At 50.0% G+C, this 26,703-nt stretch overlaps 1 protein-coding gene across 1 annotated transcript; it reads right to left on the reverse strand.

The window, feature by feature from the left end:
* Positions 1-9,104: 9,104 nt before the first annotated feature.
* Positions 9,105-25,741, reverse strand: AKR1B1 (aldo-keto reductase family 1 member B). The gene is made up of 10 exons (XM_030308474.1): positions 25,608-25,741; positions 17,449-17,616; positions 16,638-16,754; positions 15,599-15,676; positions 15,174-15,296; positions 14,604-14,710; positions 14,214-14,295; positions 13,614-13,697; positions 11,638-11,720; positions 9,105-9,521 (listed from the first exon to the last, which is right to left on the reverse strand). The coding sequence occupies exons 1-10, from the start codon at positions 25,671-25,673 to the stop codon at positions 9,479-9,481; spliced, it is 951 nt and encodes a 316-aa protein (XP_030164334.1). The 5' UTR covers positions 25,674-25,741; the 3' UTR covers positions 9,105-9,478.
* Positions 25,742-26,703: the final 962 nt, after the last annotated feature.

The raw sequence follows: 26,703 nt of genomic DNA on the forward strand, positions 1-26,703 counted from the left end.
CTATTCCTGGCTTGCAACTCAGCATGTAACGTGCTTCTCACTAGTGAGCGAGTATCTTATCTACACAGCGTAGCAAATCAAGAACAGTAGGAGAGAACATAGATTTATTATTATTATTATTATTATTATTATTTTAGAGAGAGAGAGTGCACGAGTGGAGAGAGGGACTGCTCAACACGGAGCCCGACAAGGGTCTCGACCCCACAACCCTGGGATCATGACCTGAGCCAAAACCAAGAGTGACTCAACTGACTGAGCCACTAGGTGCCCCGAGAACATAGATTTTTAAAAGACAATTCTATTTTTTTTAACTACTTAATTTTATTTATTTATTTATTTATTTTTAATTTACATCCAAATTAGTTAGCACATAGTGCAACAATGATTTCAGGAATAGATTCCTTAGTGCCCCTTCCCCATTGAGCCCATCTCCCCTCCCGCAACCCCTCCCATAACCCTCAGTTTATTCTCCATATTTACGAGTCTCTTCTGTTTTGTCTCCCTCCCTGTTTTTGTATTATTTTTGTTTCCCTTCCCTTATGTTCATCTGTTTAAAGACAATTCTACTTTTTTTTTTTAATTTTTTTTTTCAACGTTTATTTATTTTTGGGACAGAGAGAGACAGAGCATCAACAGGGGAGGGGCAGAGAGAGAGGGAGACACAGAATTGGAAGCAGGCTCCAGGCTCTGAGCCATCAGCCCAGAGCCTGACGAGGGGCTCGAACTCACAGACCGCGAGATCGTGACCTGGCTGAAATCGGACGCTCAACCGACTGCGCCACCCAGGCGCCCCAAGACAATTCTATTTTTAAACAAACAAACCTGTCTCTTATTTTGCTCAATAACATGCAGTTGGTTACTCCCAATTTTCTGTGTCTAGAGTTAAGATAGCAGCAGAAATAGTCACAAAAATCAGTTTCAGTGTGATTCAGTAGAAAGGTCACAGAATAAGGAGATGAAACTGCTGACCTGCTATGAGATATTTGGCATATCAATGAATTACTCTGGATTTAAGTTCATTTTCTGTGAAGAATCATGATACAGGAGTCTCACCGGATTGTTCTAAGGATCAAACGCGATAATTCATTATTTTGAACACGTTTTCTTGTGAAATATTTATACACAAAAAACTGTGTAAAATCTCTGTATCTCCTTTAAAGGACTAAAATAAAACGTGGGGTGCCTGGATGGCTTAGTCAGTTAAGCATCCAAGTCTTGGTTTCAGCTCAGGTCATGATCTCACGGTTCGTGGGTTCAAGCCCCGCGTCGGGCTCTGTGCTGACAGTGTGGAGCCTGCTTGGAATTCTCTCTCTGCCTCTCTCTCGCACACTCTCTCTCTCAGAATAAATAAAAATAAAATGAAATGAAATAAAACAAACACACATATTCCCAGAACCCAGTTTAAGAAATAAGTAGTAACATAGAAGTCCCTTCATGTCCCTTCCTGATATCAAACCTCATCTGACCTCCACCTCGTGTGTGTGTGGGTGGGTGGTAATTTCAGTCTACATTTTCCCAGGTCTGTCTTTGTTTCCCAACTTACTGAGATATCATTGACACATAGCATTGTGTAAGTTAAAGGTGTACAATGTGATGATTTGATACACACATATATTGGGAAATGTTTGCCACAATAAGATTAGTTAACTCATAATTACCATTCTGTTGTTGTTATGGTGAGAACATTCAAGCCCTATTCTCCCAAGAACACAATACAGTATTGTTTACAGTCACCATCCTGTACATGGGATGCCCGGAACTCATTCATCTTATAACTGGAAGTTTGTGTCCTTAGAACACATCTCCCCATCGCCCCCACACCCTAGCCCCTGGCAACCACCACTTTCACGTCTGGGTCTATGAGTTCCATGTTGTCAGATGCCACATAGAGGTGAGATTATATACTTTTTGTCTTCCTCTGACTTACCTTCCTTAGCAAAATGACTTACGGTCCATCCAAGTTGTTGTAAATGGCAGGATTTTCTTTTCTCGTGGCTGAATAACACTCCGTTATATATACACCACATCTTCTTTATCCACTTATGCATTAATCAACACCCAACTTGTTCCATGTCTTGGCTGTTGTGAATAATGCTGCGATGAATGCGGGGGGGTGCACATATCTCTTCGAGATACTGATTTCGTTTCCTTTAGATATGTACCCAGAAGTAGGATTGCTAGGTCATGTAGTAGTTCTGTTTTTTGATTTTGGAGGAATCTTTATCCTGTTTTCCATAATGGCTGCACCAATTTACAGCCTCACCAACAAGGCACAAGGGTTCCCTGTCCTCCACACCCTCACCAACACGTTACTTCTTGTCTTTTTTATAGTGACCATTCCAACAGGTCTGAGGTGATACCTCCCTGTGATTTTGATGTGCATCTATCTCCCTAATGATTAGTGATGTTGAGCGTTGTTGGCCATTTGTATGTCTTTGGGAAAATGTCTACTCAAGTCCTCCTCCCACTTTTTAGATGAAATTTTTTTTTTTTTTTTTTTTTTTTTGCTATTGTAAACTCCCACTCTTGAATCTTGAACAAATTACTCCTTGCTCTTCGTTACATTTTTATGACCTGGGATTATATCCTTACAAAAACGTACTGTTCAGTTTTGCCTATTTTTGAACTTCGTATTAGTAGAATCTTACTTATGTCTTTCTCTGTGACCAACTTTTCTTGCCTCAGTGCTCTCCTGTTGAGAATTGTTCATGTGGTCGACTACGATGGTAGTTGGTACACCATGAGAATACGCCATGGTAGGTATATGAGATGGCTGTGGAGATGCCCTTGGCCACGTTAAAGAGATTTTCTCCCATCCTGAGTCTGCCAAAAGATTTTCTCATAAAATGATTTTAATGTATTGAACATTTTTTGTTTGGATACATACATAAACCTTTATTTTAGCAACGTGGTGAATTACGTCGATGCCTTTCTAATATAAAATCAACATTGCATTCCTGTGATTAAAATTGCATCGATCATTTATACATTACTGGATGTGACCAAGTATATTCTGTTTCGGATGTTTACATACACGTTCTTCAGTGGGATTAGCCTGTGATTTTCCTCTTGAACTGTCCTAGTATTTTGAGTATCGAATTGTGCTGGCTGTATAACGTGATTTTGAAAATATGCCCTCTTGTTCTACCTTCTGAAACAGCTTGGGTAGGACTGGCATTGTCTGTACCTAGAATGTTACTTTACATAACAGCACTTCTATAAAGCCATCTTTATCTGGTATTTTCTTTGTGGACATTATTTTTAACTAGTTATTCTACTTATTCTGTGCTTATAAGACTCCACAAATTATCAGACTCCTAAGGATTGCTTTAGCTGCGTCCCCAGATTTTAATATGTCTTATATTTTATTTTATTCCACATGTGTTTTCTACTCTAGCAGGAGGCAGCCTAACAGACCCAGAATACAGACTCTGGAACCAGACTGCCAACATGCAGACCCAGCGCCACCATTTTCCGGCTATCTGACCTTGACCACGTTGTTCACCTTCTACATGTCCCTGGTTTCTTCATCTGAAAATGGATGATAATAGGACCAACCTTGAAGGGTTGTTTTGAGGATTAAAAGATATATAAAACTCATAAAACATTACATGGGACATAATTAATTAGCAAATGCCATATATAGCGTTGGCCGTTATTTTACTCCTTTAACCCTTGAGTTGATTGTGTGTTTTAAAATTTCTGAATGTGAAGCGGGGGGGGGGGGTGGACAGTTCTTAATCTTTTTTTGCTAACGTTTTATATTTTTATTAAATTGTGATCAGACAATATGATCTATATGATATCAATTTGTTGAAATTCGTTGAGGCCAGCACTTTGGTCTAGCTTATCACTGATTTTCATAATGTCCCACATGTGCTTGGAAATATGTGTTCTCCAAGAACAGGATTGGTAATCAGGCTATTCAAATCTCCACCCTTGTTAGTTATTTTGTTTGTTTAATCAAGGAGAGGTATGAGCATTTTTAAAGCAAGTGAGTAATCTAGGCTTGTTATATTTTGTTTAGAAAAGCAGCTCTTCATGAGTGTTCTATAAAGTTTTTTCTTAATGAACATTTTATTTTTGACTAGTTTTAAATTTACAGAAAAATTTCAAAGATAGTACAGGCTTCCCATATACTCCACACCTAGTTTCCCATTGTTAACATGCTACATTAGTACGCTACATTTGGCATCATTAGTGAACCAATATTAAAAAATTATTATCAGTTGAAATCCAGACTTTATTCTGATTTCCTTAGTTTTAACCTAAATGTCCTTTTTCCTGTCCCAGGATCTTATGCAGTTAGTCACCATGTCTTCTTAGACTCCTCTTGGTTGTGACAGCTTCTCAGACCTTTCATGTTTTTGATGATCTTCACAATTTTGAGGGGTGTTGCTATTGGTCAGATATTTTGTAAAATGTCCCTCAAATACAATTTGTCTCCTATTTTCTCCTGATTAGACTGGGGTTATGGGTTTGGGGGAGGAAGATCATGGAAGTAAAGGACCTTTATCATCACATCATGTCAAGAGCACCTATTATCAACATGACTTATCACTGTTGATGTTAACCTTGATCCCCCGGTGATAAGGTTGTACATGCATGCAAGTTACTGTAACTTTTATTATAATGGAATGTTATTGTAATAATACCATGATGAATGCAATAGACTAGAATGCAGACACCTGGATTCTAGGTCCATTTCTGTCACTAAATTGCTCTATGAGTTTTGGCTGGTCGCTTGACCTCTCTGATCCTCTGGGTTTTCTGTTGTTGTAAAACCAAAGAGTTGCTTCACTGGGCATGACAATCAGAACATACATTCTTTTGAAATATTATTTATTTGCATGTTTGTAATTACTTCTGAAATGCTTTCTAAACAATATACAGTTCTAGGTTTACAAATTGTGGTAGCCAGCTTCCAAGCTGTACCCAGTGGATGGGGATGGTCTTTTGTGGAAATGGTGGTGTGTGACTTCTGAGGTTAAATAATGAAAGTCATTATGGCTTCTACTTTGCGATCTCTTGGATCACTCATCAGGGAGAGTCAGCCACCATGTCATGAACACTCCAGCAGCCTTGTGGAAAGTTATGTGAGATAAAGAACTGAAGCCTCCTGCCAAAGCAAGTACTGACTTGCCAGTGATTGAGTGCACCCCCTTGGAATCAGATCCTCCAGCCCCAGTCATACCTTCCATGATGCAGTCCCAGCGGCCATATTTGCTGCCACCTCTTAAGAGACCCCCATCCAGAACTACCCAGCTAAGCCACTCTGGAATTCCTGAATTCCAACAACTGTGTGAAAGAGATCTTTACAGCTCTTAAAAACGAACAAGAAAGGGTTGGATCCCAAGGCTTTGAAATTCTGACCAGGCTCTCATGGTTAGGGGACTCTGTGTGAGGGTACTGTCTGTCTTAGTTCCAAGACTCCTCCCCCACTTACACCACAGCAGCTCTGCCTTAATCTGGTTTACGTATTGAGGATCCATGTCAGACTCTTTCAAAGAAAGAAGACTGCAGCCAAAAATAAGTTGGAAAACACTGGATTAGATGATCTCCAACACTCAATGATTTCATCCATCAGTACAAAACAAAACAAAACAAAACAAAACACTTCTTACGAATTGGCAGTGTTTTCTTCAAGGCTTGTTTTTCTTGATAGGAAGCACTGTCCTTGAGGTTGGAAACAAAAGGCCACAGTGTGCTAAATGCATTAGAAGCTGTCCTTCCTTTGTGTGAGGTGGTCAGAGTCAAGGACATGAAGAAAGTGCTGCTCTCTGGGCAGAACTCCATCCCCCGGACACCATCTGCACGCTATGAGGGAAAGGATGGGTTTGCTTCTCTTGCCAACATCTAATTATAATAATAACCATGATATCAATTGGGCACCTGGGTGGCTCAGTTGGTTGAGCATCCAACTCCTGATTTCGGTTCAGGTCATGATCTCAGGGTTCGTGAGTTCGAGCCCCATGTTGGGCTCTGTGCTGACAGTGCAGAGCCTGCTTGGGAGTCTCTCTCTCCCTCTCTGTGCCTCCCACACACACACACTCTCTCTCTCTCTCAAAAGAAATAAACAATGTCAACAATAATGGCAAGCATATACTTGAGTGCTGTGGGCAAGGTCCAGGATAGGGGCTATCTCACTGAATCACTGTGGCTACTAGGAGGCAGGCCATTTTATAGATGGGAGAAACAGAGGCCAGAAGGTTAAACGATTTGCCAGAGTCGTGTTTAAGGAAGAGAAGAGCTGCGCTGAAGACCCTTCTGTCTGCATCTGGAAAACTCTCTGCCTCTTTCATGTTATTTCAGGCCACAATTCAAAACTGAGCTGCCCTCTTTGGGTCTGAAATGCACCGATTTTACACTTGGGCGTCTTAATAACTAGCTGTTAAAGGAAAAGCTTTTCATTCTTGTGCTCCCTCATTCATGCAAACGGAATCACTGAGCACCCACTCTGTGCCCAGGCGCTGTTCTAGGCACTGAGGACGGAAGGAAAGGAAAACAGAGGCTGGGGTTCCCCCAGGCCTAGCTGGGTGTTGGGCTGGAAGAGGACCTGAGAAGCCATCAGCTGCTTCCACTGCTTGTAGCCAAACTCCAGGGAGGGAAGGGGAGACGGAAGGGGAGGTTCCTTCAGGACCTGAGGACCCAGGTCTTCTGCGGAACACAGCTAGACGATGCCTTCAAGGGACAAAGACTGGGTGTACCCTGGAGCTGGACCCCAGAGAGCCACAAACCCCCAAAGATAGTCCCTGTTGTCCCTCTAGGAACCCTTCTGGGGCTGGACCCAACACTCACTGTACTCTCTAGGCTAGGCACCTGCCACGGTTATGCTAGCCAGCAGCAGAGATATTTCACCAAAATAGCTTGCTCAGCAATCGTATCAACACGAAGCGGGACGGAGTGTTGAGAAACCGTGCTCTGTGAAATTGGCCCTTGAGCAACTGTGCTGTTTGCAATTAAGTCTGCATTGTTCAGAGAGATTTTCAAGTGTGGGTCTTAATCGCCTATGTGATTCAATTAAATTTAGTTCCATCTTTCAGTGGGTCTCATTATCTTTTAACAATTCTTCTCTCTGGCTGGAACTTTGTTTTGGCAAAAGTCCAACTATTTTATGAATGTCTTTGCAGGCCCTACCAAAGGTCCTCGAAGAGGGGACCAGCACGATTGTTCTAGAATTCCCACGGCCGTGGCCCCCTAGAGAGTCACTTTATTCGTGACAAGGCGTCCACCTGAGTGTCGAGGTTGGGCTGGAACCCACCCAGGAAGGTACAAAGGTGTGGGGGTTTAGTTCCACAAAGGGAAGGGGGGATGGGGCTCTGCACTGGGAAGGCAGCACCTGTCTCTGCAAGGACCCTGGTGTCTGATTGCTCCATCCCCGGACCCATTAGCTATGGAATGAAGCTGGCCCACCAAGGCCCGCCTCGCCCACTGCGTCCTGGAGCCACATTCTAGCACCAGGGAGCCAGGCCTCCCCCCGCGCCAGGGCCACTGACCGCAGGACACGCCCCCTTTTTATCTCCAAAATGCAGAACAAGTTCTTTAATCAAGCTTTAGTTTTCCTCCCCTCTTGAACCCCAGGCAAGGCTCCTTCTCAGGGGACGTGTTCTTAGATATAATCTGAGTCTCTGCTACAAAGTGGGGACCAAGGCTGGAGCACGGCCTTTCATCTTTTCGGTTTCTTGCTGACTTTGTAATGGTCTAATTTTTGATAGTGTTCTTAAAGCAGGGAGCTAGCACACTGGCATCTGATTTAAACGCTTACTAGTGATTGTACCTCAAAGTTTTTCCAAAGCATGTGAAAGCCGACTCTGGGCTAACTGGAGAAACAGCGGGGGGACTAGGTCAGAGATTGACTCAACTTCCAAAAAAATGAATGGTGTGTTCTTGATCTTGATGACTTAAGAGGGTGATTGCGGACGTTTGCAGCTTAACCTGGGACCAGGTGGGATTTGCCCACCTGGCAAGGGAAACTGGACCACTGCAGGCTGTGGGCAACAGGGCGCAGGTGGGGCTCTGGGTCTCCCATCTGGCCCAAACTCTGCTAGTATGCAGGGCTCCGGTGCTTTCCTGCCTCCCTGGGTGAGGCCCAGCCACCACCTCTGCCCAATTATCTAAAGCCTTGGGAGTGTATTTGCCATGTGGATGGTCTGTGAAGCAGTTGATGTCACCTAACGAGAGGGGCTATAGTCATCCAACACGGAGAGTCGGCAACAAAGCCATTATCGTCATGAGATCCGAGGTTGCCTCTTATCTCGTCCATCCCTTTCCCAGCCTTTGTCAATTTAACTCTGGAAAAGAAAACGTTATTAATAAACGTAAGCAACAGCATTTGTAAAAGTTAAACAAAAACGGACCTGTACTTGTGGGGTCCTACTGAGAACATTCTCCTTTCTCTGGCAGGTGAAGACACAGGGAGAAGTGGCGACCCACCACCTGGGGAAGGCTCTCACCAGACCCCGCCGGCCCCTGCCCTCAGACTTCCAGCCTCCAGAATGGGTGAGAAATACAGTTCTGTTTACACCACTCAGCCTACAATATGCTGTTATGGCAGTTGGAGCTACTACAGACGTCATTTACTGATGCTGTGTTCCCTCTGGTCTAGACGGTGAGCTTCATGAAAGCAGTTCTTTGTGAGCAGGGCTCCTTGTAAACAGGACTTTGGCCTTCACGGGCAACAGGAACAACAAAGTAACCTGTGGAATTACAGATGGGTTTACCACCCTGCTCAGCCCTACAGCGGCGGCTCTCGGCCTTGGCTGCACAGTGGGAACACCTGGGGAGCCTGCACACTTTTTGTGCACACTTTTTGTGGCCTGGCTCCACCCTGGGCCACTCAGCGGGTCTCCGGGGGTGAGGTTCAGACATCACTAGCATTAAGGGCTTCCCAGGGGACTCCAATGTGCACACAGAGGAGACCAACCACCCTAAAGCTAATTGGGTGAAGTATTGGGGCCAGGGGCCCCCAACTAGAGGGTAAGACATCAGGGGCTCATTCCTGTTGCCCAGTCGAATGGCCTGCTTTACGGGTACAGATGGGACGAAGGCCGAGTGAGACACAAGATGGTGTATCGTTTTGATAAATCAAAATAAAACAAACAGCATCAAGTTCACAAAAGTACTTTTTATTTGAGGCAAGAAGTCCGGCTGAAAGGGTTACGCTTCCCGGCAGCCAACATCCGGTTGTTAGTAGCACTATTTCGACTCTGTAGATTCAACTTAGCCAGAAAAGGGTACTAAGGTCCTACTTTCCCCAGCTGGAGAAGAAGGGCAAAGAGACCTGGAAGAGACTTCTATGGATAGTATCTATGGATACTACTCTCTGGACCCAACACCACGTGGGCCAAGCCCTCACTGGCCCGTCTCCAGGTCGTGGACCCACCAATGATGGGCACAGGCCACACTACACTACACCCAGGAGAAGTGACACGGGGAACAAAGCAGCAGGCCACCTGGGGGAGGACAGGCACCGACGGCTTCAAAACTCATCGGTGAAGGGATAGTCCTTGTGGGAGGCACAGCTGTCAGGAGACAAAGAGGAACATGTTAGCTTTTCAAGGGAGAGACTCTGACCGTAGCAAATCACAAAAAGAAACGGTGAGTGTCTCCTCGGGGTGAAAGCAGAGGCCTCAGAGACAACCGCCAGCTCCGAGACCGCAGATCACGGGTCTGCACCCGGGCGGAAGGCCCCCTCGACTCCTCTGCCACAGGCACGATGGACACCCTGCTCCCTGTGCAGCCGGCACCGTGCCTGAGGCCTGCGGGGCAGCAAGACACGATTCCTGCATCCCGGGAACTCGGTCTAACTGGCGGGACCAGACAGTATCCCGTTGTCCGGAACGGCAGGAGGGTGAGGAGAGGAGCCAGGGGTCCGTACGTGTGACAGAGCGAGACGGCGCGGGCATCTCCAGAAGCTGCCCGCCAGCAGTGGGAGCCGAAGGGAGCCGAGGAAAGTAGTGGAGGATTTGACACAGGGAAACACAGGGCAGGAAACAGGCCAGGCATCCACCTGGGAGCACAGAGCTGCAGGCATGTTTGAACAGGTTCACTATCCCACCTGGTTGGGCCGACGGCCTGTGCTGGGAGCGTAATGGCACCACCGCTGGAGACACAGGCTGGGCACAGTGTGAAAGGCCCAGGGTGAACCCAGCTTGGGGCACACAACTCTTGCTCATTCAAAACTCCTCCACGTTCCATTTTTTTTGGCATCCCATCAAACCCGAGTAACATTAACCCTGCCGTTAGCCATAGAAGCTCAGGACAGCATGAATTTCCAGAAAGGCACTGGATGTGTATGTCGAGTGAGAAAGCTTCCTAGGTGACCCAGGAATGTTGGACCCGGCCTCTCCCTCCCCACTCCAGCCCCAACCCATCCCCATTAAACATCAGTAGCCCCCGGAATAATCTGACAGCTCTCTCTGCGACGGCACCGGAGAGTGGAGGGAGTGTAACGGGACCAGTCGGAAAACCACTGTGGTCTGTCGGCCCCGAGAGCTTCAATACCCGTCGTGGGCTGTGGGAAGGGCCAAGGGAACTGACACAGAGCCCCTCCAAGGAGCACAGAGGTCACCCGGTCAATGAATCATTTCTCTCTCCCTCACCTACCCGACCCAAAAAAGGATTCTAATGCTTAAAGGTTAAGTGCCATTAACACAAACAGGGCCGTCAGAAAGGGCCTGGTGTGGGGCTGCCAGTGATAAAACTGTTGGTGGCCTATTTGGAATGCGAGGCCACGGGTGTGACAGCCACACGCTCACCAGGCACCATCCTGCCTGAAGCACAGCGGAGATCTCGGCCCAGACGCAGACCCCAGACCCGGTGGACACCTGCCGGGGAGGTGGGGGGGTGGCGGCTGCCACACCCGCGGTGCAAACCGAACTGCACAGGCAGCAGAGGCTGGAGAGAGAAGGCTGGCACCCCACCCCACCCCAGGGGGAGTCCAGATCTTGCTCAGAAGAGAACGTAACCATGAGGAGATGGAGGGGAAACAGGCAATAAAAACCATGAGAGAGGAAGCTCTGAGTCCCCGCTGCAAAACGGAAGCTTTTTTCTGGAAAGCAGAGAATGAATTTCAAACTTTACTTAGTCATTGTACTGTAGGGAAAGTCACCTCCCTCAGCTTCCAAACTACCAACTGCCAGAAATACAAGGACCCAGCAAATGCGTAGCCGGAGGGGCGCTGGGTGCCTGCCAGTCAGGGCGTCGAGTGGTTTTCTCAGTCACGTGGCTCATCGGTGTCAGGGCCCCAAGCACCACGGTCTTCCTATGGAACCCCTTTTATTAAGTCGGTGTCAGACAGGGTCACACGCAAAGTCTGCCAGGAAGGGGGGTGGACAGGAGCCACATGGGATCACCTGGCTTCAGATGAGCCACTGAGAGTTGAAAATTAACGCTAAAATATGTGGTGGCTGCCTGCGGCGGAGGGGAGAACATATCTAGAACAGATCTCCGGGCATTTTCCCCGTGGCTATGTGCACCGCGGCTCCCACGGGACGAAATGCTTGCTGCTGCACGTGGATGAGAAGGCAAGGCAACGTACACAGGTCGGAACGGTTGTGCTCACAGGCCCTGGGCAGCACGGCCTGCAGGAGCTTCTCTCGTTCTGTAGCATCAGATCCCCTCCCAGGACCCACTCACCTCACTAAGGCACAGACTCTCCAGTTCCGGTTGTAGCTGAGTAAGGTGGTCATATCCACGCTGCTCAGTTCAAAGTCAAAGACCTAAAAAGAAATAATAATAAAAAAAGAGTCCAGTAAGTTCTGCAAATGAAGGTCAAACACAGAGTACCCAAGTATCCGAACAGCTCTGTGCGGGGCCGCTGGCGGGATGCTGCCCTGAGTGGGGAAGGGCAGACAGGAAGACAGATCTGAGAGACCTGACCGTGGGACTACGGAGAACGCACGTGGTCTGTCTGGATGCCACACACAACTGGGAAAACAGGAACCTCTAAGCAAACGGGTACTTTTCAGTCCATTTAGTTAATGTTAATGTCAAAGGCACTGCTGAGCACTTCTGTGACAAGCACCAGTGGGGAAGGAAATGAAGGGTCACAAGTATCTCCGCCTCAGTTTCCAGTGAATCGAAGGGAAGAGGTAATCCCACAGCTCCAACACAAGGAATCATCAATCGCACACTCTGCGTGAGATGCTACACACAGCACTCGGGGGATCCAGAGGAACTAGGAATGAATTCCAGCCGGGGAGCCGAAGGATGTGGTCAAAGAAGATGGCATCTGAGATGGGCCGCAGCCGCCAAGTAACGTCCAAAGAGGACAAGAAAGGTCGTCAGGAGGGAACCACTCGCCTGAAGAGCACAGCCTGCCTGGGAAGACCTCGGCCCTCACGGTGCCAGCAGGCAGGCCCGAGGCAGCACCAGGAGAAACTGGGGTGGTGGGGGTGGGGGGTGAGGGGACGGCTGCACACGGGGACACGAGGGAGGCCGCTGGGTCAGATGACTGCAGAACGTGCAGGAGAGAAGCCTGCCGCACACTCTGCGATCACAACTGTGGGCAAATGTGCAAAGACTACAGAGCAAAAGGCAAGAGTAAAATAACTGTGTTAGCACTACAAGATTAATCATTTAAAAATGTTTTTCCTACCACCTTTAAAACAAACGAAACAGGAAACCAAGGACCCATCTCTGGCAGGATAGGTTTCTCACAGCTGTCACGGTTGTACCACTTGAGCTCAAACAGATAAAACGTGTGGCCCTAACGAGACGACTGTCTCCCCTACTGCGCAGTAAGGGCCCCCCACCCCCACCCCCGCCCCCGAGGCCTCTCTGGGTCTCCCAGGGGACCGGAGGGTGGCGCGTGCCCTCACAACCCACGGCCGCACAGCACACAAAATGAGGTGCCTGCTGTGGCAACGGCTGCTGGGAACCGGAGGGGTCAGGGCGGTCCTGGCAGAGCGGCTTTGCTCAGGGGGAGCAGAGGCTCACGGGCATCAGGCCCCCCCCCGGAGCGGCTCTTCCCCCCCCCGCAGGGACCCCTGCCCCTGGGTGCAAGCAGCAATCTAACCTGCCCTGGCAGGGGCTCTGAGGGCCCACGTGAACACCTCCCTGTGCCCTGAGCCCTGTGCTCTGCCTGTTGCCGGAAGGGGTCCTGGCACGGGTGGTGGGTGGGCTCACGGCCTACAGGGTGTCCGCAGTCCAGACTCACCAGCGCTCCCGGAGCGCTCACTCAGGTACCACGCACCACGAGAAGCCCTCTGATGCATCTTATTTAATCTTCGTGACAATTCTCAAAAGAGGTATCACTTTACAGACGAGGAAACGGAGGCAAGGAACCGGAACCCCAATTCAAGCCCAGGCGGTGTCGCTCAAGGGCCACATTTCTCAGGACAAATGCGGAGTCACCGAGGAGCCTCAGCAAAGGTGGGTGCATGTACAGAGGGCATCACTGAGGCACGAGGCCCACCCCGGCATGGCGCCTCCACCCAAGAGAAGCCACAGTCCCGAGTGCACGGTCTGCTCACTGCAGCCGAGGCTGGCTTCCTGACTGAGAGGTGACAGGAGGGTGGGTGGGGGTCTCACACGTGACAGTTGAGGCACGGGAAGAGAGCCCTGTCCCCTTCTCCACTGAACAAAACCTGGCCGACCAGCCAGGATCTTACCTGGAAGTTCTCGGCAATGCGTTCGGGTGTCACAGACTTGGGGATCACGACCAGATTCCTCTGTATGGGGAACCGGATCAGAACCTGGGGACAGATGCACCGAGCGAGTATGTACACCAATCACCCACACGGTTATGTCACTTAGTCTTGCATATCCATTCCCCACGAGGGAATTCCAGAACTCCACACGTGAGAAAACAGAGGCCCAGAGGGGTCAGGGTCACCCCCAGCCACGCCACGTGCTTCCGTGTCTCCCGTGTGCTGGTCACAAGGAGGAAGCCGTGGCGCCACACGGGAGAAAGAGAGCATCTCCCGGGCAGCTGGTCACAAGTGCTCTTCCCTGAGCACAGAGACGAGCTTCCCACCTACATCAGCAAATGCGGACCCTCGGGGTGGCCTGGAGAGGTCACTGTCCCCATCACACAGCTGTCTTCTAACTTCCAGTCGGTGCCCTTTCCACCACCCACTCCAGGACCCCAAGCTGCACTTCCAGGGAGGGCTCGGCTGGGCTTGGTCGCCTCCCCCCTGCCCGGTTAAAGGGGACCACTACATATGCGGGGGGTTCTGGGAACGGCCACGGGCGCCTGGAGATGACAGTACCTGGGCTGTGGTTTTATTGTGCTTGGCTGCGATCGCTTTGATCCTGGGATCCTCTAACAGGGAAGGGTCCTCGGGCTTGGCCCTGGAGACAAGATGGCCCGTGTGAGCAACCATTCTCACCGCTGCTTAAGGTAGCCGGCAACCCTATCTCCCATCGACCTTAGAAGGCAGTCCGTCAGTCTCCTCCTGATTTGAATCTTGGGTACAAACTCCCAACCCTCTGGAAAAAGAGCAGCCACCTTGCTACTAGAAGCTACTGGAACCCCAACAAGATGCTCCTGGGCAGGTCTGCAAATCGATGCCAGAAGCATGTTCCCTGATGCTTTTTCTTTTTCGCCACTTCTAACCTTCACCAGAGGACAAGAGAAAACGATCTGGTGGAAACCTCACCAGGGCCTGTCGGGAGAGCCGAGGGGACTGTAGGCAGTCACCACAATGCCTTTGGACTGGCAGTACTGGATTAGCTTCTCCTGAGTGAGGTACGGGTGGCATTCGATCTGCAAATGCAAACAGGGGGCTGATGGTGACGCATGGGCACAGGTGCGGGGACAGACAGTAAGTATGCCTCTTCCCCAGACAGAAAATTATGTATGACCGATGTCTTATCTCCCAGATAAGTTGTGACAACTGTTTACATCTCCCAGCTAGTGTCCTCAACCCGAAGAACAATAATCTTGTTACTGATGTACCCTGCTCATGGGCCCTAAGGGTTCGTTCTGGCTTTGGCCACTTATCAATTGTGACGCGTCTAAGGATCTCAGTGTCTGCACACTGACAATCTGGGAGACCCTGAGTCATCACAAGCCGGGCTCAAACTCCGTCTCTCCTGCAAGTTCGGCTCCCAGATGCCTCATCGTCATTCTCGATCGCAAATCAGGACCCACCTCCTGCCTGGGTGACACGGGTTCGGATAGTAACCCAACAGTCTCCCATGCACAGCCTTCCCTGCTGGAGGTTTACCTGGTTAACGGCCGGCTTGTATTTCAAGCCGGGCTTGTTTAAGATCTTCTCGACTTGGAGACGGTTGAAGTTGGAGACTCCAATAGCTTTCACCAGCCCGGCATCCACCAGCTCTTCCATGGCCTAACGACAAAACAGGGTCTCTGCTTGCTGCTGACACGTGCCCAAGAGGACAAGGACGAGAAAAGCACCCTTGGCACCAGTCAGGTTAACAGGTCCTGCCCTTACTAACAGGTGCCAGTGAGTCAGACCTCTGAGAAGCCAAGAGATGCCAAGACAAAACCAGGCTGGCTGCAATGAGACTGGAAGAGTAACAACGGCGACAGGGTGACAAAATGCAGTGGAAGACAAGGCAGAGCAGACCACTCACAAGGAGAAGGGGAAACCAGCCAGGAGGAAGAAAGCCAAATCAGGGGCCGCCTCACCTCCCACGTGTCCACAAAATTGGTGTCACTGGGGATCACGTTGCCTTCCCCATCCAGTGGGAAATACTCCTTCCCGGGCTGTTGATACGATAATAATCAATCAGTGACGGCTCTTCACAGTCCTGCATCTTTGGAAGCAAAGTTCTAAAAAAAACTCACTCTTAACTACCATAGCTGTTTTTAGAAGACGATCGAGGGCAAATCCACGGGCCAGTGTGAAAGAGAGACAGGCAGACAACTCCCGAGGCCCCCCGACACTTTTTCTTTCAAATGGGTGGCAGCTGTTAGATGGAAACGGTTCCTGGTCGGTGAGGTGAGCCCTGCCAGGGGCCGGGCTGGGGACGGGGGAAGGACTCGGGGCCGGGGGCACGGGGCCCGTGTCACCCTGCTGAGTCTCAGCGGCTTATCATGAAAAACAAAGGATGGGAAGTCAGGCCCGGTACACACGGCACAATTAAAACAGGGCCACAGGGTCAAACCCACCACACACCTTCAGTCTGGCTGACAAAGCGGAAACCCGACCCTGGGACTACAGTGAAGGCAGAGAGTGTAATAACTCGAGTTTATTTTGCGCGGAGACTCAGGCTGCCAAGAAGTATCTATCAGGCTTCCACAGCACGGGGCCTGTGTGCAGCGCGCAGGACTAGACACACACACATATACATACACACACACACACACACACACACACACACACACACACAGGCAGAGGGGGCAGCCAATGAGGTCTTTGGGCCACGTGCAGAACACCACTGGAGCCATGTTGGAGGTCACCGTTTTAGACCGCACCGCCAGCAAATGACAAAGCACAGGGCTCCTCAAATTTTGTAACGTGCAAACGAGCTGCCCGTGGTTCCCGCGCAGCAGGCCTGGTGGGGCCCGAGGCTGATCTCCAACAAGCTCCCAGGTGGCAGCACTGGCCGCTGCGCGAGGTGCGGAGCCCGGGCCGGCGACACACAGAGCGGGTCCCCACCTGCGCCTTAACGCACCAAGGGCTACGTGAGCGACAGGGGCCCGGCCGGAGCCCTGAGCCGCCTACCTTGAAGCCCGTCGGCCAGTGGATAAGGTAGAGGTCCAGGTAGTCCAGCTTGAGGTCGCTGAGCGTCTTCTGGCAGGCCCCCTTGACCGTGCTCTTCTCATGGTACGTGCACCACAGCTGAAGCCAGGGAGAGAGCACGTCTTACGCCGCGCACAGGGGCTGCTTCCCGGCCAGGAGCCCACCCCACCCCTTTCACTGTGATGCTCCAACGGGTGGTGAGGGGGTTTCCACCGCACAGCGTGGGTCCTAACTTCCCAAAGGAAGGGAGGAGAAGCAGGTCAGGGAAACCTCTCAGAGGGACCCAACCGAAGGCAGAGTATAGAACGGACAGTTCATAAGGCCCGGGCCCCAAACGGGAGCTCTCCAGGCCATCTTCCTAATAGGCTGGTCTCTGTGGAGTCAGTCTCACCGGCCCAGCCTGTGTCCCTTTGGGCACCAACAGCCTCCAGGTCAAAGACAGTGGCCAGCAGTGGAGATCCGGTCTCCAGATGGAAACCAAGTTCTGTCCTCAAGGGTAACTCTCTGGGAAGGCAGCACCAACCCACAACCTAAGCCTCACGAACAAGGGGCTCCACCCAATGGGTCTACGCTGAACGACCCTCCAATGGACCATGGATAGGTGAGCTTTGGAGCCCTTGTGGCCTGCAGTCAACACACTGCCCCAGAAGAGCGGCCTCTTGAGTAATAACTACAGCATATTAAGTGGCCCTGGAGTGTGGCCTTGGCTCCCAAGCTGACACTGCCATTGGACCAATATCCCTCCCCACCATCACCCCCCCCCCCCCCCGCCGGCTCCCCTGCAGAGTGGTACCTTGCTGACGACGAAGAGGTCCTCGCGCTTCACCACCTGCTCCTTGAGTTTCTCCTGGATGGCCAAACCCACCTCATTCTCGTTCTGGTACACATGAGCGCAGTCGATGTGGCGGTACCCAAGGTCAATCGCAATCTTCACAGCCTCTGTCACTTTGCCCGGAGGGGACTGGAGGGAAAAGGAAAGGAAGGCATGGAGTCAAAATAAAAACCCAAAGCAAAACACGGCGTCTGCATACAACCCAGGAAGAAGGGCCGTATGGACCTCCTGCTCGCTGAGGAAGCTCCTGCCCCTTAAGGATGGACACTGGAAGGTGGCCTTTGTCCCAAGCAGCTTCCCAAGCCGTCTGCTCGCGGAGAGGGGGTGGGGAACCAAGGTGAAATACCACACGGCTTCACTTTCGGCGACGCTGACAACCACTTAACGGCAGCACAGACCACGTTAAAACGATGTGCCAAAGCGGTCTCGCTCGCGTCTTTCCGTCTGTTGACTGACAAACCACTGTATGAAAACCCCCCAGCTGAATCTAACAGGTTCCCAAGACGATAAGGGACACCATTTCCTCCGAACAGCTCAGAAGATTTTAATAACTGCTGTCAATATTTACCCAATTCCCTTTCGGTTTCCGAGCTGGCGCTAAACGCCGATGCTTTCCTTTCTCCTTTTGGGTGCGACAATCTCACAATCACTTGCTTTTAAGCAGTTCTGGGAGATTATCATAAAGTCCAGAACGTCACTGATGCAGATTCCAAGGTGGGGGCTGCATCTGTCACCGTGTAAGAATCTGCTGTAAGAGGCAGAGGTGGGGGACGGTCCCTCCGAGATACCAGCTGATGGAAAGGAGTGGGAAGAAGAGGAGAAACGGGGTCTGTGGAGGTCACACATAATTTGTGGGCGGGGCTGCAAAGACACCGAACAGCTGTCCGTGCCCGAGCCATCTGACCATCTCCGTCACCAGGACGGGAAACGGGCTGGCTGTCGAGGAGGAAGAGCGGCCTCTGGAGCCTTCGAGCTCCACCAGCACCCACACTGACTGCGCGGACACTTTTTCCATCCCCTCACTGATCCTACTCAGACCAGAGAGGTGAAAAATAAACACATGTGCAACAGACTGTTGAACGAATGCAGTGCATTCCTCCAGAGAGCTGGGGGAGAAGAGAATGAAAAGGAAAACTCCCCAGGGCCACAAGTAGCTGCAGACATTTGCTGTTTTGACAGCAGCTGCTGTGAACAGGAGGGGGGGCGGGGAGGGGGGTCAGACTATGGGCCAGTGGGAACAAATGTATGGCCAGAGCCTGTTGGCACACTCAGCTTGCTCACCCCCAAGGAGGGAGCAGGGGGGGCGGGCTGCCAAACTCAGGTGTAAGACAGGAGGCATCTTCAGATGGTCTGACAATATCCTCTTTCCCTGGAGGACCAAAGAAGCTGCAAGTGCAGCCTTCCCCACCATTCGAGATTCAAGGCACGGGGCAGAGAGAAGCCCAGCCCCGAACAGGCCACACGCTGCATCTGCCATGACAGCCGGTGCCGTGACCAGGCATGACCCAAGCCAGGCCTGCGAGACTCGGTCTCTGGAACTACCAAGACGAGCTGTCATTCTGCTGGGGTCACCGCGCTGGGAGACTGGGAGCCGGGAGCTGTTCGAAGAGAGCAGGCAGGAGAGAGAGACTGCTCCTAGTGACATCATGCACAGCCTTGAATTTGGTGCACCTGAGGGCACCCTGTAGGTCCATGAATCCCCACCTCAAACACACTTTTTTTCCTGTTTCGGATGAAGTTGGTTATTCAATTCCCTGCAACCAAAAGAATGCAGACTAGGATAATCAAGGGTGCTGAACGACTGGTACAAAAGTACTGAGAAAAGGTTCACCTTATGTTTTCATAGAGAAGCCAAAGACAGAAACGACCAACAGATCATAAAGAGGCTGCCACTCCCTGACCCTTCCCTGGAAGGGGGCTGACTGGCTAGGGACACGTGTGCTGGGAAGACGGCCACGCTGCTTTCAAAGGGTAAGCAAAAACAGAGGGAAGAACCGTTCCGCCTTTTGTAAGATAAATTTGTAGGAGTGTGGCAATTTGTGGCAAGCCTCCTGAGCAGCTGTGGGCCAGCCTCCCCTTTTGGGGGACAGCTTCGCAGCGATGGGGAAGGCTGTGTGGGGCCACGTGCTCTGCCGTGGGGGCACTGATGGCTGTCCTCCGGGCTGACCCTGGAACAGGCATCCTGGTTACCACCAGGCTGAGCCAGGACAGATCACGTCACTGAAGGGAACCTGACCAGCGGGGCATCTAGCCAAACTGGCTCAAACTGAAAAGGGCAGCCCCCATTTGCCATGAACCACTTTTTACCAGTTTTAAGTACGTGAATACGCTGAATCTTTATCACAACCCTGGCACACATTGTTATCTCTCTAGATAAGGGAAGTGAGGCACAGAGAGGCCACGCCACTGGCCCATGATCCTGCAGTCAGTCAGTAAGGGGACATCAGGACTCAAAGCCTGGAAGAAGGACCTTAGAGCCATGCTCTGCCAGCAGCTCTGTGCTCCGGTGTGGACCCGAAGAGGCACAGAGACTCTGGTCGGTGACAGTACAAGTCTCCTGGGCTGGGAAAAGTCATCCTCTGCAGTGAAAACGCACCAGAGTCCACAAACCACATTGAATATTAACCACCTCAGTATAACCCTTCCCAGAAAGAGATTAAATGAACTTCTCTTATCACTAATGAATCAGCCAATTTAAGATCTAGTGAAAAATCACACAATAAACTTGGGAATGCTAAGACACGATGACGCGATCTCTCCATGTCATGTCCACATTTAAAAATGCAAACGGAAGGGAGTGGCCCCAACTGAAAACTTGGAAAAGAAAATAAGTCATAAAGTATATTTCTATACGCCGAACAGCAGATCTGCAGACAACCAGTACAGGAAACACTCCAGTGACATATGACCAAGTTGTACAAATCCTAGACTAAGTTATGTTTTAACCCAATTCTGCCCCTATTCTGCCCTGTGACTTGGGCAAATCTGTCCATGCCCCATCCTCTCGGACCTTCCAGCTCCAGAGCGCTAGCTCAGGCAGCAACCTGACAATGGTCTGGGCTGTGGGCACCAACTGATGGCAGTGAGAATTCTCTACTCCTCGGGTCCCCATCATCTCCACGAGACAGGCCCCCCCCCCCCACCATGTCCTCCCTCTGTAACACCTGCAGCGGGCTAACACCAGCTCAGACCATCACTATCAGTCCCCCCACCTTTACACACACACACTTGTCAAACCCAATCATCTTCCCTTTGCTTGTAGCTCTTGCCGGTAACTTTAAGACAGTAACTCTCCCTTTATTCCCTCAAGGCTCCAACCAGAAAAGTTATAAAAGAATGTGGAGAGTAAAAACAGAAGGCATCTCAGAGACTGAATCCCTTACAGTATGAACCGTGGGGGATTTCTGGGAAGAGAAGACTGTTCATTTTCTGATGTACTTTTAAAAAATTTCCTCTAATTAGCAGGTATTACTTTTGCAATGAAAGGGAGCAGGTCTGGAACAAAGGAAACTACTTTGTCGGGGGGGTGGGGGGGGGGAACCTGGGTGAGATGTAGGAGAACAGCGTGCCAATGATAATCCTGGGATAAGGAAGAGGAAACCGTAACTTTCAATGTGAACTTGGATTTGATAAAGAAACAGGGCCATCAACTGCAAAAGCCTGGAAAAATACCCTATCACAGAAAAGCTGTCCCCCAAAAGCACTGTTTAACTTCTTCCGATTAAACCAGCTTTGCCTTAGAGAAATTCAGTCTGCATCTAAGAGAAACTTACCATTTTTTATCAGGTTTAAATACTAGTGGTCTATACAATACAGTGTTCTATTGGAAGTGTAAGGGTTTATCGTGTAAGTCATTTCAACCAGATGCAAGTTACACAGGCATCCGTGACTTTTCAAAATGTCTTCCAAATTCTGGGGGCGCCGGGGTGGCTCAGTTGGGTAAGCATCTGACTCTAAATTTCGGCTCAGGTCCCTACCTCTCTGCCCCCCCCCCCCCCCCCCCCCCCAACCTGTGTGTGCACGTACACACACTCTCTCAAAATAAATAAACTTAAGAGAAACATATTTCAGGTTCCAATGAATTCACTTAGAATTTTCTGGAACAGGAGTTGGCCAACTTTTTCTGTAAGATGCCAGACAGGAAATATTTTAGGTTCTGTGGGCCAGACAGTCTGTTGCCACTGCTCTTACTCTGCTGCTCCACCCCATAAGCAGCCATAAGTAATACAGAGAGGAATGAGAGGCGTTCTAATAAAACTTTATTTACAAAAACAGGTTTGTGGGTTACAGATCACCAACCCCTTTCTCTACCAGAAGCAGCATACGAAGAAAGGAGGATTGGGCAACAGGCCCAGGCTTGATTTTTCCTAATTCCTATTCACGAACAAAATTTCTGGCATCCAGTTCAGCATCGTGATAACAAAAGTTAGGTATCCTGACACCGAACACGGGTATTTTGGTGACTAAAAGGGTTTAACCAATTGACAACACAGTCTCCATCAACTTCGGGTCAATCTGAGCAAGCTGGGCCTGCTCAGGCTCTGACGACACAAAACGCTCCCACGCTGCACGGGTGGGAGACTGGCGACCTGCAAGTTTTGGACACACAGGGTCTAAAACCTGCCATGCGCGTCAGACTCCCGCAGACCGAGCACGGGGGAGAATCCACAGAATTAACTACAACATGCTACACTTCACGTCCAACCCACGGTCAGCAGAAAATGTGCTTTTCGATGCCCGGTGCAGGCTCATGCCCAGTACGTCCACGTTCGTTTTAATGGTGTCACGATGTAAACTGCACTTTCAAATGATAAAGAGTCGACCATACTTTTCAGTCGCCTTATCACACGAAAACAGTCAATCTGGCTACCATTCTGCATCGAAGCTCGTAATCGGTCTGAGCAACAAACACAAACCAATAAAACCGAAATTAACTTCCTCCCACTCAATCTCTGAATTCAAAGACACCGGTACCTCCACTGGACTGAGATGGGGACAGACCAGGACTGGCCTTGCTTGGGGAAGACTTATTTAAGGATCTCTGATCATGAAGCGTGCAGGTTGAGGCCTACAGGGAGATGAGGTAGGTGAACAGTAAAACCAAGCTACTGTTTTAGCTGCGATGCCAGCCGGCTACCCTCTCTCCCAACCCCGGGATCCTGGGGCCAGTACACGCTTGCCCCACTTTGGGAACGTGACAGGAAGTCCTTCTCGGCCATTTTCTTCTACCTCATGTGTTTAATTTTTTTTTTAAATGTTTATTTCTGAGACAGGGAGAGAGAGAGCATGAGTGGGGGAGGGGCACAGAGACAGGGAGACTCAGAACCTGAAGCAGGCTCCAGGCTCTGAGCTGTCGGCACAGAGCCCGACGCGGGGCTCAAACTCACAAACCGCTGGAGAAAATGACCTGAGTCGAAGGCGGTCGCTCAACCGACTGAGCCACCCAGGCGCCCCTACCTCATGTGTTCTTAAAGGGGGTGATATCATCCTCGAAGTGGCAAAAACTGGTTCACTAGGGGCAAAAAAACCCCATCTTAGCTTACACGATGGTTTGCTGTCCTTTGAAGGGCCACAGGACACCAACAGACGTACAGTCTATCTGTGATGTTAAAATTTTACATGGGGGGCAATTACAGGAAAATGTCTCAAAGGTTCCTAGGTAGGGCAGGGGTGGTGATAATGGAAAAGAGGTTGAGAAACACAGTTTTACCTCCCCTCCTAGCTTTGGAGTATGTGGGTGCATTATAATGACCAAATTACCAACAATTTTTCAGTTAAATCAAAACATTTACCAGCAACAGGACACCGACCAGCATCAGAAGTAATCTATGTTTGAACGAACTCCTGGCAATACAACATGGGTGGGTTTACTTACTACCCTATGGGAAGGCAAGCTTGCCGGAGAGAAATGCTCGCTGAGCCACGAAGGGTCTGAGGCAGAGATGCTCTCCCCTCTGTCTGAAAGCCTCACCTCCAAAGACAGAAGGGAGCATCTGACAACCTTTGATGCAAAAGCAGATTGGAGACGACCAGAGCCCTGCGAAGGGTCTGGATGGGGCACAGCTATCATAGGAAAGATCCAGGACAAGGAGCTGTGCCCAATTGAAGAGTGACCCCCCCCCCCCCCCAGTTCCTACAAAGATAAGCAAACGATATTTAGGTCACCCTACCTTTCGTCCAGCATCTGTGAAGAAATATGTACACACATATGGGGGAAAAGGGAATAATCCACTACCTATATAACTTTTATACTTAAAAAAAAAAAAAAAAGAATAAGAATGCATTCCAAACCCATACCTAACGCTATTTATTTCAGTTACTTCCTCCATTACAGCTCAACACAATTCTGTACAGACCTCGTCTCCTTACGTCCCCCACCATCCAAAGTTTTCCTACTTCTTTGTATTAATTCAACATGTACTTACGTATCTTTTGGATACCTATGATTTACCAGGCATTGTGAGAAGTGCTAGAAATGCTTGTGAACAAGGCAAATGCTACCCTCGCCCTCCAAGAACTTAGTTTGCCAGGACGAATGACCTAAGTGTAGATTTCATAATGTTATTTTTAAAGAAACACACAGCCTTTCAGGGCACTAAGTGCTCAGGTGCCATGATTTAAAACCCTCTGTTAACCTCTTTTAGTCCCTATTTACCCCAGAGCAGTAATTTTCAAACGACAGGTCAAGGTCGGGAACAGAACCTCTGAAAACACAAAATAGAATAAAAATCTTGGGATTCATCCCACCTGTAATGTAAAGCATCGTCTCCCCCACCTGTAAGGTAAAGCATCGTGTCCTAAATCTTTTGCTCAAGTCCTACATATATGTGTGCATATACGTGTGCACGTTGCTTGCAACATTATACACGCTGTAATTCACCGTTGCCGAGAAAGTGTCTTTTCACATCCGTTCCAAGAGAATAACCTTCCACAGATGAAAATGAACCTGGTGTCATGGTCCTGATTTAATTCCACCCTAAGAGCCACCACTGGACTTCTTGAAGGAAACACAAATTACATATACACTGATTACTTTCGCCAAGAAACACTTTCTGTGTGAAGCAACTCTATGCCCCTTTTCTGATTTACCTTATAATTTGCTAATTTGCAGCTGCAGGCAGTAGGGGAGAGGTAAACACCACCCTCTGTTCTATATCCAACCATTTCAGGGTGCACTCAATCCTTTCTCCCCCGTGTTCTCGTCAGTGTGTAAACATGCAGTGCCCAGGCCCATATTCAAAGTTCCTGGGAAAACCTGGGTCACAGCTGTAAATGTGATATACAATACCCCAAGGCTAACTTACAAGCGGCTTAAAAATACTGGGTTTTGTTCCAGCGCCCAATACTAACATTCTGTGCCCCCTAATTTTCAGATAATCAGGCGAGCCCTTTTATTCCTAGCCATTTCTTAGGGACGTTGTGGAAAGATTTCAGCGGTGGGAAGGTTTCCGGAGACAATTTTAATACTGACGCCAGCTAACAGTTTTTTCTCTGGGCGGCAACCACCCTTGCCCAGATTCTCTTCGAAGGTCCACCTCGCATACCACACCCCCGAGAAGAAGCAAGCCCCGCTACAGGGGATCAGCGTCGTGTGTTTGGGGACACGGAGATAGACGGATCCTGGGCAAACTCGTGGCAGCTAATTTAATTACCTGCAGTCTCCGAGCTTACTTTGAGTGCTTATTCCTGGGAGAGCGAAAACGGAAACAATTAAGGACAAACTAGTAGAGAGACAAAGGCGCAGATGCACAGGTGCGGTGCCGACGGGAACGCCGAGCTCGGCCCCATATCCCTGGCTCCCCCCGACTCCCACCGCCCGAGCAGAGCGGCAGGGCAACAGAAGACCCCCTCGGTGATTTTCCAGCTGGGAGAGGATTCCAAGTGCTGCCTGGGAAATCCCACCCACTAAGCGTCCACAGGAGCGCCCCCCCCCCGCCCCCGCAAGCTCCCGGGACCGCATGCCCGCGCCCCGTACCCTTGTCCCCGCGGGGCCCGCCCCGTCCCGCCTGGGCCGCGCAAGCCGAAGTATGGCTCCTCGGAGACCGGGCGTCCGCGGCAGTGGCCGCTCAGAGTCACTGCAGGTCCCGGCCGCCCCAGGCCGCGCCCCCCAGGGCACCTACCTTCCAGGTGCCCAGCCCCACGATGGGCATCTTGGCGCCATTGTAGAGCACGAGGTGGCTGGCCATGACCGCTGCGCTCCGCACACCCCCAACAAACGACCACGCCACGCGAGCCTTGGCGCAGACCTTTAAATAGCCGGTAGCGTCTGCAGAAAGGGCGGGTACGATTGGCGCGCCGCTCCTCAAAGGCGGCTTCTGATTGGCCGGCCTGCGCCGAGGTTGGAGGCGCCGCCTTCAGCACAGATGCTACTCGAGGAAGCTTCTTCCGCTAGGTCCTAGAGTGACCGGATTCCTTCCGCTCCGCCCGCTCGCCCACGCCCCACGCAGCGGTAGAGATCTCACCAAACTCTGGGGCACGTGGAAACAGGAATGCTTAACCGAAAATATAAATGAAGTAGGCTGGGAAGGGGGTCGGGTTTCATTTTTTTTTTTTTTTTAAGAGCCCAGAAGGATACAGTTGTCTATTGTCCAAGCCTAATCATGCTCTTTGAGAATTGGACAAATGTCCTATCCTTAATCTGTACGAATCGTACTGGCTACACGCATAGTTCAGCGCTCTTTGCTTTTAGAAAGGTGAGTATCTGAGAAATGGCTTGCAATCTTGTGGCACAACACCTTCTGGAGATTTGAGCTTACACAGCCTGTTTGTAGCTGCCTAGGGATATCTTGACAGCCCACCTTAGGTGCGTGTTTTGTCTGTACCACTGAGTGAGGTTGAACAAGCCTTCCAACCAAACCCAGCATCTCTTGAGGTTAGGAATCCCTGATGAGCTTGATCCAGGATACGTGGAAGACATTCGGTCATCACAAAATAAGACTCTTATCAAAACAGCAAGTTTCAATAGGGTAATATGGCAGAACTCTCTAGAAGAAGAGTGAGTAGACAGAAACTCACAAAAGTTAATTTTAATATGGTAGCTTCAAGTGTTTCAAATTAGGAGCTGCTAAATAATAAGTTGATTAGCCTTAATTGACAAGTAAGAAGACATCATTTTCCAAGACAACAAAAGGAAAGTTGCTGGATGATTGGTTTCTTTTCAACAACCTCTCTCCACCATTCTCTATCCTACCCCAAACCTGCTCTTTCTGCTCCATC

The sequence above is a fragment of the Lynx canadensis genome, chromosome A2, assembly GCF_007474595.2.
Source record: "Lynx canadensis isolate LIC74 chromosome A2, mLynCan4.pri.v2, whole genome shotgun sequence".
In the NCBI taxonomy this organism is placed as follows: Eukaryota; Metazoa; Chordata; class Mammalia; order Carnivora; family Felidae; genus Lynx; species Lynx canadensis.

Bases quoted from the DNA above. Each gene is read 5' to 3' on its own strand.
- AKR1B1 (XM_030308474.1), bottom strand. From the start codon at position 25,673: ATGGCCAGCCACCTCGTGCTCTACAATGGCGCCAAGATGCCCATCGTG. The intron at 15,297-15,598 runs GTGAGGCGGCCC...TTTTGTCGTTAG, and splicing joins ATTTTGTGGACACGTGGGAG to GCCATGGAAGAGCTGGTGGA. The intron at 14,711-15,173 runs GTAAACCTCCAG...TTGCATTTGCAG, and splicing joins ACAAGCCGGCCGTTAACCAG to ATCGAATGCCACCCGTACCT.